The sequence below is a fragment of the Eubalaena glacialis genome, chromosome 6, assembly GCF_028564815.1.
Source record: "Eubalaena glacialis isolate mEubGla1 chromosome 6, mEubGla1.1.hap2.+ XY, whole genome shotgun sequence".
Taxonomy (NCBI): Eukaryota; Metazoa; Chordata; class Mammalia; order Artiodactyla; family Balaenidae; genus Eubalaena; species Eubalaena glacialis.
Genome location: NC_083721.1, coordinates 105,172,802 through 105,185,731, shown reverse-complemented (window position 1 = coordinate 105,185,731; position 12,930 = coordinate 105,172,802). Strand labels below are relative to the sequence as shown.

Below are 12,930 nucleotides of genomic sequence, written 5' to 3'. Positions count from 1 at the left end.
GGCGTGTCTCTCCTTGGATTTATCGTGTATGGGACCCTCTGCATTTCCTGGACTGGGTTGACTATTTCTTTTCCCATATTAGGGAAGTTTTCAACTATAATCTCTTCAAATATTTTCTCAGTCCCTTTCTTTTTCTCTTCTTCTTCTATAATTCGAATGTTGGTGCATTTAATGTTGTCCCAGAGGTCTCTGAGCCTGTCCTCAATTCTTTTCATTCTTTTTTCTTTATTCTGCTCTGCAGTAGTTATTTCCACTGTTTTATCTTCCAGGTCACTTATATGTTCTTATGCCTCAGTTTTTCTGCTATTGATTCCTTGTAGAGAATTTTTAATTTCATTTATTGTGTTGTTCATCACTGTTTGTTTGCTCTTTAGTTCTTCTAGGTCCTTGTTAAACATTTCTTGTATTTTCTCCATTCTCTTTCCAAGATTTTGGGTCATCTTTACTATCATTACTCTGAATTTTTTTTTCAGGTAGGCTGCCTATTTCCTCTTCATTTGTTTGGTCTGGTGGGTTTTTACCTTGCTCCTTCATCTGCCGTGTGTTACTCTGTCTTCTCATTTTGCTTAACTTACTGTGTTTGGGGTCTCCTTTTCTCAAGCTGCAGGTTTGTAGTTCCCATTGTTTTTGGTGTCTGCCCCCAGTGGCCAAGGTTGGTCCAGTGGGTTGTGTAGGCTTCCTGGTGGAGGGCACTGGTGCCTGTGTTCTGGTGGATGAAGCTGGATATTGTCCTTCTGGTGGGCAGTACTGCATCTGGGGTGTGTTTTGGGGTGCCTGTTACCTTATTATGATTTTAGGCAGCCTCTCTGCTAATGGGTGGGGTTGTGTTCCTGTCTTGCTAGTTGTTTGGCATACGGTGTCCAGCACTGTAGCTTGCTGGTCGTTGAGTCGAGCTGGGTCTTAGCGTTGAGATGGAGATCTCTGGGAGAGTTTTCGCCGTTTGATATTACGTGGAGTCGGGAGGTTTCTGGTGGACCAATGTCCTGAACTTGGCTCTCCCACCTCAGAGTCACAGACCTGACACCTGGCCAGAGCACCAAGACCCTGTCAGCCACATGGCTTCTGGGGCCGCCAATGTAGGTGAAAGTATAGGTGGAGTCTGAGTATCTGAAATCCGCCTCATGGGTTGCTGCTGCTGAAACCCTGGAAGCGGGCTCGGACACTCTGGGCATTCACCTGGGACTGCATTTGATGGCTTTTGAAATACTTCAGTTCTTTTGTTCTTTAATGTTCTTTGTTTATTCTTAGTTGCAGATATTGATGGCAACACTTTTTGGAGTCATCCTTTCAATAGTTTATGCCATCCCAAACAGCTAGAGGAGTTTATTGTTATGGAATGCAGCATAGTACGAGATCTAAAACGCAGTGCAGGTGCTGGAATGATATCAAAAAAGGTAAGTTCCATCCTGCTTACCTCTCCCTAGCCCCCAACTTACTGTTTTAGTGTCTCTCTCTCTCTTTTTTTTTTTGTATCTTTGTTTTTTAAATTTGTTGGTAATTCCAAAATGTGGTTCCAAAGAAGCTAAAAGCACATTCAGTTAAAAATGCATTCTGTGTTTGTATGCCATTTGCTTTTAACGTGTGGTCATTGTGGTGAAAACTATCAGACTTACACTATCTAGTAAGTTAACTTTTTCTCTTTAATATTGGGAAAATTAAAAAAATATTATTATGAAAAAGCATTTCCTTTCCTTTTGTACAGAAGGACCAAATGACAAGCTTAACCCTCTCTTGCTTTTTAAAAAATTTCAAACATTTTGAGTTAAATATATATATCATCAGTAAATACTGAATACTTCAATGATCATCTCTAAAACATAGAAACATTTTCTGTATAATCAAAGTACTATCATACATATAAACTGCATAGTTTGCCAGATTTCCTTATTTGTCCCAAAGTGCCTTTTATGGTTTGTTCAAACCAGTGTCTAGTTGGGGACTATATATTGAATGTGAATATTGTACCTCTTAAATATTTAATAACAGCCCCCCCTTTTTTTGTCTAATTCATTTTTTTATGATACCAACTTCCTAATGCAACTAGGGCATTTATTTATCTTGTGGATCTAGTCTTATTGTTTCCTCATGATGTCATTTAACTTGCTTTGTAATCTCTTATAGTTCCTTTAAACTGGAAAATGGATCTAAAGTTTTATTTAAGTTTAGGTTAATTTTTTTTTGGCAGAACATTTCAGAGGTGATGCTATGTACCTTTTATGATATATCAAGAGGCAAGTAATGTTTGGCTGTTTATCTGATAGCCAGGTCTCTGCATTGTAATTTATGAATTTTTTCCTTTTGCTACTACCCTGCCTCCCTTCTTCCTTCCTCCCTCCCTCCCTCCCTCTCAGATCGCCTCAAATGTAGCCAGTAGGAGCCCCTTCAGAATAGTTTCTATTTCCTTCAAAAAAAATTTTTTTAATGACTTACTTTTTTTAGAGCACTTTTAGGTTCGCAGCAAAATTAAGAGGAGGTAAAAGATTTCCTGTATACTCCTTGCCTCCACACATGCATAGCCTCCACCATTATCAAATGCCCTTCTCCTGCCAAAAGAGTGGTACATTTGTTACAATTGATGAATCTACATCGACACAGTATAATCACCCAATGTCCATATTTTACATTAGGATTCCCTCTTGGTATTGTACTTTCTATGGGTTTGGACAAATGTATAGTGACATGTATCCATCATTATAGTATCATGCCGGATATTTTCGCTGCCCTTAAGATCCTCCGTGCTCTGCCTGCTCATCCTTCCCTCACTCCTAACCCCTGGCAATCACTGATTTTTTTTTTTTTTAATACTGTCTGTATAGTTTTGCCTTTTCCAGAGTGTCATATAATTGGACTCACACAGTCTTTTCATATTGGCTTCTTTCACTTAGTAATGTGCATTTAAATTTTCTCCATGTATTTTCACGGCTTAATAGCTCTTTTTTTTTTAAGTGCCAAATAATATTGTTTTGATGTACCACAGTTTACTCATTCACCTACTGAAGAACATATTGGTTGCTTCCAAGTTTTGGCAGTTATCAATAAAGCTGCTATAAACATTCTTTTGCATGTTTTTGTGTGGACATGAGTTTTCAGCTTCTTTGTGTAAATACCAAGCAGCATGTTTGTTGGATCATTTGGTAAGAGTATGTTTAGTTTTGTAAGAAACTGCCAAACTGTCTTCCATAGTGGTGGTATTATCTTGCATTCCCGCCAGTAATGTGTGAGAGTTCCTGTTGCTACACATCTTCACCAACATTTGATGTCAGGATTTTGGATTTGTCAGTGTTTAGGGCCTTCCTAATAGGTATATAGTAGTATCTCATTGTCATTTTAATTTGTATTTCCCTGATGACACATGATGAGGAGTATTTTCTCATGCTTATTTGCCATCTGTATGTCTTTTTTGGTGAGGTGTCTGTTAAGGTCTTTGACCCATTTTTTAATCAGGTTGTTTTCTTATTTTTGAGTTTTAAGAGTTGTTTGTATATTTTGGTTAAAAGTCCTTTGTCAGATATGTTTTTTGCAAATATTTTCTCCCAGTGTGGTTTATCATCTTATTCTCTTGACATTGTCTTTCATAGAGCAGAAGTTTCTAATTTTAATGAAGTCCAGGTTATCAACTATTCTTTCATGGATCCTGCCTTTGTTACTGTATTGAAAAAGTCATTGCCAAACCCAAGGTCAGCTAGATTTTCTCCTTTGTTTTCTTCTAGGAGTTTTATAGTTGTGTGTTGTACACTTAGGTCTATGATCCATTTTGAGTTAATTTTTGTGAAGGATGTGAGGTTTGTGTCCAGATTGACTTTTTTTTTTTTTGCATGTCAATGTCCAGTTATTCTAGCACCATTAGTTGAAAAGACTGTCTTTGTTCCATTGTATTGCCTTTGCTCCCTTGTCAAAGATCAGTTGACTGTATTTATTTGGGTATATTTCTGGACTCTCTTATTTTGTTCCATTGATGTATAATATTTATTCTTTTGTCAGTACCACACTGTCATGATTACTGTAGCATTATAGTAAGTCTTCAAGTTGGGTAGTGTCAGTCCTACAACTTTGTTCTTCTCCTTCAAAATTGTGTTGACTGTTCAGGATCTCTTGTCTCGGTATAACTTTAAAAGCAGTTGTCGATATCCACAGAATATCTTATTGGAAATTTTTTTTAATTGAAACATAGTTGACATACAACAGTATGTTATTTTCAGGTGTACTACACAAGTGATTTGATATTTTCATGCATTATGAAATGATCACCCTGATAAGTCTAGTTACCATCTGTTCCCATACAAAGTTATTACAGTATTACTGACCATACTCCTTATGCTGTAATTATGCCTCTGTGGCTAAACTTGTTGGGATTTTGATTGGAATTGCATGAATCTGTAGGTCAAGTTGGGCAGAACTTACATCTTGACAATATTGAGTTTTCCTGTCCATGAACATGGAACATCTCTCTGTTTTAGTTCTTTGATTTTGTTCATCAGAGTTTTGTAGTTTTCCTCATACAGATCTTATACATATTTGGTTAGATTTACACCTAAGTATTTCATTTTTGGAGGGGTGCCAATGTAAACGGTATTTTTAAAATTCAAATTCCACTTTTTTATGTTGGTATATAGGAAAGTGACTTTCGTTTATAACCTTGTATCCTATAACCTTGCTATATTCTGGGAGCTCTTTGGTCCATTTAAATTTTCTACGTAGATGACCATGTCATCTGCAAAGATAAGTTTATTTTTTCCTTTCCAATTTATTTACCTTTCATTTCCTTTTCTTATCTTTTGTATTAGCTAGGGTTTCCAGTAGGATATTGAAAATGAGTAGTGAGAGGGGACATTCTTGCCTTGTACCTGATCTTAGTGGGAAAGCTGCAAGTTTCTCACCATTAAGTATAATGTTAGGTTTAAGGTTTTTTTTTTTTAATAGATATTCTTTATCAGGTGGAGAAGTTCCCCTCTATTTCTAGTTTACTGAGAGGTTTTTTTTTTTTTTTTTTTATCATGAATGGGTGTTGGATTTTGTCAAATGCTTTTTCTTTATTGATATCATCATGTGATTTTTTTTCCTTTTTAACCTGTTGATATGATTGATGGGCTACATTAATTTGATTTTCACATGTTGAACCAGCCTTGCATACATGGGTTAAATCCCACTTGGTAATGGTGTACAGTTCTTTTATGTTTTGTTGAGGATTTTTGAATCTGTGTTCATGAGAGATTGGTCTGTAGATTACTTTCCTTGTAATGTCTTTGTCTGGTATTGGTTTTAAGGTAATGTTGACCTTGTAAATGAGTTAGGAAGTATTCCCTCTGTTTCTGCCTTCTGGAAAAGATTCTAGAGGAATGGTATAATTTCTACCTTAAATGTTTGCTAGAATTCACCAGTGAATCCATCAGGGCCTGGTGCTTTCTATTTTGGAAGATTACTAATTATTGACTCAATTTCCTTAATAGATATAGGTCTATTCCTTTGTCCTTTTGACATGACTTTCCTAGTCTTTGAAAGCATCCTTACTTTGTGGGACAACACCACAACATTTAGGTGTTCCAAAATCACATTGTGTAATTCCTACCCCATATCTGAAATCAGGTGTTTCTTCAAGGATGTAAGTCTGATTTCTTCTACTATAAAATAGTATTTAGAGGCCCCCCCAAACTGTATACTAACAGTGCTCATTTCTATTGAGGTAATATTGTGTCTTGAGACAAAAATAACTTCCGATAACTTGAGAAAATCAATGGGAATGGAAGAATTACTTTTCATATTTTTCTTTAAAATAAAAAATTTAATAATATGATTAAGAAAAAACGTTTAGGGCTTCCGTGGTGGCGCAGTGGTTAAGAATCCGCCTGCCAACGCAGGGGACACGGGTTCGAGCCCTGGCCTGGGAAGATCCCACATGTTGCGGAGCAACTGAGCCTGCGTTCTAGAGCCTGTGCTCTGCAACAAGAGAAGCCAAGACAATGAGAAGCCCGCGCACCGCAACGAAGAGTAGCCCCCGCTTGCCTTAACTAGAGAAAGCGCATGAGCAGCAACAAAGACCCAATACAGCCAAAAATAAAAACAAATTAATAAATAAATTTATTAAAAAAAAAAAAGAACAAACGTTTATCATTTAAGCACCACCACTTCCCCATAGGCATATATAAAACTACTTTCTTTGCTTTCAAAATATGCATTTAGCTAGAATTTAGTGTTTCCCTGGTAATTCGATTTTTTTTTCCCAGTTTTTTCCTAAATCTGGGACCTGTCTGTTATTTCAGTTTCTTCCTCTCTCTCTACCTCTTCTTTTCACCTCTTTGAGATTCCTTAATTCTATCTATAATTCTTAGTATTTTGCTCTTGATCCCATTTTACTTGGTTCTGTTTTTGTTAGTAAAAGGTATTGGCATGTGCTATACTTCATTCAGCCGGGAAGTTTGAAATGTCAGTTAAAATTGCTTGTAAAATTCCATGTTGGAAAGGGACTTTAATGGTTTTCTGCTTTAAAAGTTCAAACTTGAGATGATGTTTCCATGGTAAATAGTTTAAAAAAAAGTTACACCTCAAAATAGTAGACATTAAAAAAACTGATGAAGATTTGGGTTCTGTTGTGGTAGTGGTGCTGCTGGGATTGCTAGATTATTTTCTCTGAAACCTGTTTTTTTTAACCTTATGTGTAAAACAAGGGGTTGCTTAAGATATTTTCTGGATTTAAGATTCCCCTACTTTTTTAGTTATTCTTTTTGCTCAGTCTGTGTTGGCCCATCTCCCTGTGAGAACATTTCTTTTAAAAATTCTACATATGTGTCTGTTTTTAGGTGACAATGTTAATGTTTTATAAAAGCCTTGAATAAAATCTTAACAAAAATATTTTATGAATTACTTATGAGTCTTTTTCTGTACTCATAATTCAGTAATTTGTTAATTTTGACAGTGTTTCAGAGATCTGGAAAATAAAACAATTTCTGTCTTTAAAATGAAAATCAGAAAACCAAAATCAACATTGTATCTAACTTTTCTGTGAGATGCTTTTTAAGTTATGCCTAGATTATTGAAGAGTTCATTTTCTTTCCTGTTAAGCATACCCTCGGGGAAGTCTGGGTACAGAAAACATCTGAAATGAATACAGATAAACAGTATTTTTGTCGCACTCATTTGGGACATCTTCTAAATCCTGGAGACCTGGTGTTGGGGTTTGTATTATTTTATAGTATTTTAAACTGCCGACTAGCGTTGCAGATTTTCTCTGGGAGCCAGCAAAGCTATCTAAAATAAAGTTGTTTATCCTAAAAAGAATTTAAGAGTTCTTAGGAGCCATATAGCTCACTTTATTATTGATAACTAAATGAAATTATTGATTGGACAGAAGCCCATAGTTATTCCATTTTGGCCATCATCTTAGAGTCATTTATTACAAGATTTTGAGTAATTGAACCCAGAAGTAGTATGATTAGATTATGTTTGTAGTTTTTTGAGGGAGCAGGTAGTTTTTTATTATGCATATGCTGTTGTTAAAATATTTCACTTTTAAAATATGGCAGCTGTACATGTAAGGGGTTTTTTTAGGCATAGGATAGTCCATTCTGATGCAGAGCTTATAAGCATGCCTTAAACATTATTTTTGCTCTTAGGGTTTCAGTTCCTTTTACTAGAGAATGAGGGGTGTTTTGTTTTTGTTGTCTATAAACTGAATGGAACCATGTAACTGAATCCTAATGTTAGACTGATATATAAGTCTGTTTTGCTTCTTTTACAAGAGTATAGGAAGGTGGACAATAATGGATGACATGTGAAACTGAGAGATAGAGTGCATTATTATCTTTACCAGGATCTGTAGAAGCCTGTTCACTGTATAGTACACTGCAAAACTTCTAAAGTGGGAAAGCGTATTAAATGTTTGATCTTAGGAGGAACTGTTAGGTGATCATCTATAAAATAAAAAGTTACATGGAAAGAGTAAGTGTTTTTGTCATTAAGTGTTTCATTGTTTTCATTTCAGGTTTGATTTGGCCAACTGTAACTTAAATGATGAGCATGCCAACAAAATGAAATCAGATAGAGTCCCAGATGTGGTAAGGCTTTAGATTTTCCTCTTTTTCATGTGTTGGAGACGATTGATGTAACTCTTATGGGTAAAATGCATGAGTTCACATTTTTGAAAGTAATAAATTTAGAGGTTTCTTTTGAAATTGCAGTTAAGGTATAATAGCAAAACCTTCATTTAAGATAATTCTTAGTGGATAATATCCAAGATTTTGAGTTTTTTGGTTGCTCTTATAATCAACTTTTCATTCTGTCAGAATGCTTGATAGTATCTGTAGAGTAAAAATAAATTTGCAGCTAAAAATGATGACCTTTAGAATTTATTCCTGTTCATTCTTTTAGGCTCAGCTTATTTCATGTGTTGTTAAGAAGGCATTTAGAGTTAAAACCATCATTCAGGTTTGAATATAATTGTAGTTGAAAGTAATCTTCACAGTGTTAAGTCTTAGAGAAAGAATGTTACTTCTGAAAAAAATCTGTTAAATTCTAACATGAGTTTATCAGAATCCTGAGCAACAGTGAATGTGAAATGTGAAAAGACCCTATCTCCTGTTTGCTTAACTGAATCTTTTAAAATAAACATTGATCTCTTTAGCTGTGGGCAAAAAGTCATGGTATAAGAAGGGCTCCCCTCCTCACCACCCAGTTGTGCTCTTATTAATTAATAAATTAGGAAATAGAAGCATGGTTTCGGTGTAAGTCTAAATAGGTATTTTTCAAAAAGGTCATAAGAGAAGATCAAAATGGTCTTACGTAGATTTTGTATTATAAAGTTATTTTCATTTATTCCACACTTTATTAAATTGTTCTAGGATATACAGTTGTGAAAATATGTAATTCTATAAGTGCTTATTAGTAGGAATGAAAGGGGGAAAAAGCGTCTGCCTGTGATAATGTTTCAGAATGATTTATGTGAATGGTAGCTGAAAACTGAACTTTGGCATAAAGGAAAAAAAAAACCACCAGAAACATGAAATTTTTGGTATAAAAAATTTTAATTTTCAGTCGCTGGAAAATTTCAGTTAGTAAATTTTAACAGTTATACAAATAATGGCTAAATGCATTCTCATAAAATATTAAGTACATTAATAAAAATGTTAAAAGTTCTCTTGACACCACTTCTTGATCCCTACTCCTTTCCCTTAAGGTATAACCACTGTCATTAGTTTGGTGTCTTCCTGGCATTCCCATAAGCTTTCATTTTAAAAATTTTGTTGGATTTTGAGGTCCTGTTACCTAGTTCCCATTTTTTGTAACTTTGCAAATATTTCTCTTACTTTTAGGTGTTAATCAAGAAGAGCTATGACCGTACCAAACGTCAGCGTCGTAGAAACTGGAAACTGAAAGAGCTTGCAAGAGATAGAGAAAACATGGATACAGATGATGAAAGGTCCCACTTTATATTTTATATGTTGTCTCAAAGGAAATCCTTATGATAAATCTTTATGGTTTTTTTTATCATAAAGAAATAGTCACCACACACTTGCTCCTTGCACTCAATATTAATTTTCTGTTCTTATCAATATGTTGTTTGGATCAGTATGAACAGATGTAATGACATTTACATGAAACACAGATTTAGTTATTATTTCCTGGGTTATGACCTGACAGTTGCAGTGTTATTATTGATGATTCATTTGAAAATATAATGAGCAGTTACCTTGTGGATGTCACAAATAGCAAATGAGTACTTAAGATTTAGTATAAAAAGAAAATAGCACATTGATATCAAATATGCTGTTTTTCAAACAACTTAAGGAGAAATGAAGATACTGTGTTCTAGAAAAGTTTATTGGATGATTGGAAAAGTGGCCTTAATGATGACATTAATGACACTGATGTATAAAAAAACGAAAAGTTTAAATAAAGCTGTGTCATGAAATGTGAGTGGGAAACAGCAATATTTCTAAAATATAGTCTCATAATTTAAAATACGTATATATAAGTATATAATATTAAATAGATATTGTAAGTACATATTTGACTGTTTCATCTATGGTCTTAAAGTGTGTGTATTTCAACTTGGCCATACATTTTTTGGGGGGGAGGGTAAAGTATGAAGGGGTCTTCTTACTGTCTTATATTTAATGTCACCTATATTCAGGTGTGTATTTTTTTTAATAATGTAATTTTGAAAGAAAAGAATTTTTAAAAACCTGTCAGTATTTAATTAACATCCATATTTGACCTTCATTTACTATTTTTAAAGATTTTAATACTTGGAACACACTTATAATGCTGAAAATGAAGACAACATTAACTTCATACTTTCTTGGTAAAGGTGAAATACTTAAATGTTTCTTTACCCTTCTATAGGCAATACCAAGATTTCCTTGAAGATCTTGAAGAAGATGAGGCAATTAGAAAAAATGTGAACATTTATAGAGGTTGGTGAATTAGGAGTATTTGATTTAAGTTGTAGCTTCTGTAAATAAATATATTAACCCAGTATGAGTATTTTGGTATCTTAAACTCTGATTCCATAAATGACTTTTATCATGTGTTTTTAAAACTACTCTAAACATTTACCCACCCCCCCCAAAAAAAATCCCAAACTTGCACAACAGTAAAACTTATTAAAATGTTATTTACTATACCACATTTGATATCATTTGCATCCTAGCATGATCCCTCAATTTGCTGACCCCTATACAAGTGGATAGTTATTCATACATTTATGCAAGTTCAGTCATTCAATGCATATTTAAATGCCTGCTCTAGATATGATATAAGTGCTGTGGATATAATATGGTTAAATAATAGTAATGCTGCTGGGCGCAGGTATTTGCATATTTCCATAGTTGTATTTATTTGAAATCCTCTTTGTATTTTTTCTTAGATTCAACCATTCCTGTGGAAGGTGACACAGATGATGAAGGAGCACCTCGAATTAGTCTGGCTGAGATGCTTGAAGACCTTCACATTTCCCAAGATGCTACTGGTGAAGAAGGTGAATCGATGATGACATAATGAGATCATTTGTAGGTGGTTTCCACATCCATAGGCTCAGGATGTTGGACAAAATAATTTTTACTGTCTATTCTGTCTGTGCCTTCATATTGAGAGAAGAGAAATTTAGTTTTAAACCTGAATAAATATGACTATTTTGATTGTTCACTTGAAGCACTGATAAAGGTTGATGGCTTTGAAGTTTTAGATTAAAAAATGCAGAATGTAATTATTACTGATATTTAGGCCATTTTACGTATGGAATTTTATTGGCTTGCTTTTTTATCAGACAGTAGTATTTTCACATACTATAGCTCTGGGTTTAAAAGCTCACAGGTTGTGATTCCTTGGAGGTTACCTAAATCCTCAAGCAGAAAACAAGCTTTCACATCCTTTTTATATTGATTGCTTTAGTAGAAGAGCATATGAAGAATCATTTTTAATAAGAACTTGCCATGCACTTAGTCCACTTTAGATCATTTTTATGTCCTTGGGATAGAAAACTTGGGGTTCAGTTTATCGTTGGACATTCAGTAGGAAAGCTGTCTTTTTTATTTGTAATATTTACATCTTCAAAAGCTGTTAAGCTGGGGATTATCTTAATTTTCATTGCAGAAGAAAGTATATTTAAAATATTTGTAGATTTGTAGCAAACAGTATTTAAAGGTTAAATAACAATCTGTACCTTTGTTGTTTTGGCTTGTGCCAGCAGCTTAGTGAAGTAGCTGCTTATGTCATAAAAATGTCTTCCTATCACTTCATGGATTTTGCTTTTAAAATTTTGGTTTACAAATTGAGAAGGAATTCCCTCTTTATAAGTTTCTATCACTAAACACATCACTATCAAAAAGAATATTAGAATCCAGCATGTAGTTGATGAAGTAATGAAAATGATCTTCATGCTTTATAAAACCACGAATCAGATTTGAATGAGGAATGCCTTCCACATCCTTGAAGGAAAAGCATTGGCTTGGATTTTAAAGTGTTCTGAAAATGAAGTATTAAGATCCTACTTCTGTAAGCAAGATCAGACTTACTAAGCGCTAATTCATAAATTCTATATATACCACTATATAAGGAAATTGAGTAAGTGCTGAATGGAACATTTTCCTTTTTTTAAGATCAGACTCCCTAATTCTGAAGTTTTGAATAAAGGCCTGTGCTTTCTAAAGTGGCTTCTGTCTGCATATTTAAAGTTTTTACCTGTGGTCTGTGTTTACCTCTTCTATGTCAAGACTTTAAAAAGCATGAAAATAAAAACATTCTCCCCCTTTTTTGTGTCCTTGAAGTGATTATGTGGGTGTCATATTTAAATTTCATGCAGGTTTCTGAAGTAGAATTAATGTTATTTAAGTACTTGTCATATGACTTTCCCACTGAAAAATGTAATTTCTCACTCACCTTATTTAGTCTTGTTTTCATGTTGTGTCTTTATGAGTAATGAAATCTGTTGGTTGAAAGAAGGCTGTGACAAGATGAGGGAATATAGCTAAAAGAAAAGCCGTTAGCCAAGAGTGCGCACAGTTATATAGCCTTGATAAATCTGCCATTTTAGAGGATAATTTCCAGGCTTATGTCCCAGAGTTGATACAACTTGAGAATGCTGGTATTAATCAAAATAACAGGAACCTGATTTATAACCCGATTTATAAATATTCTAAGTCAGTATGATTGATTATTTTTTTGTGGCCAAATCTGCACTTGAAGCTGCTGTTTTATTGGCAAGAGGCACTCGATGAGCAAGGAAACAGTTGAGGGGAGAGAGTTGCTTGTGTGGTTAGATGTTTAACAGCATCAAGCTAATTCCTTGCCGCAGTGGAGCCCAGAATTCCAGACTTTGTGCTAGAACACACTTCTCTGATCAGTTCTGAGTAAGTGCCAGGAGTTTTCCCATGACTCTTAAAATTTTAGTAAATGTGTTCATGCTGAGTCCCATCCTTTAATTTTTTTTAATAAGTTTAT

General features: G+C 34.4%; 1 protein-coding gene across 2 annotated transcripts in view; it reads left to right on the top strand.

The window, feature by feature from the left end:
• NMD3 (NMD3 ribosome export adaptor) overlaps positions 1-12,090 on the top strand; it is a 37,685-nt gene extending 25,595 nt beyond the window's left edge. For both annotated transcript variants that reach the window (XM_061193475.1, XM_061193476.1), the window contains 6 exons: positions 1,249-1,394; positions 7,057-7,169; positions 7,976-8,048; positions 9,303-9,409; positions 10,336-10,406; positions 10,859-12,090. In XM_061193475.1, coding sequence (XP_061049458.1) covers positions 1,249-1,394; positions 7,057-7,169; positions 7,976-8,048; positions 9,303-9,409; positions 10,336-10,406; positions 10,859-10,989 — 641 coding nt within the window. In that variant the 3' untranslated portion in view covers positions 10,990-12,090. The remainder of the gene's footprint in view (positions 1-1,248; positions 1,395-7,056; positions 7,170-7,975; positions 8,049-9,302; positions 9,410-10,335; positions 10,407-10,858) is intronic.
• The last annotated feature ends 840 nt before the right edge of the window (positions 12,091-12,930 follow it).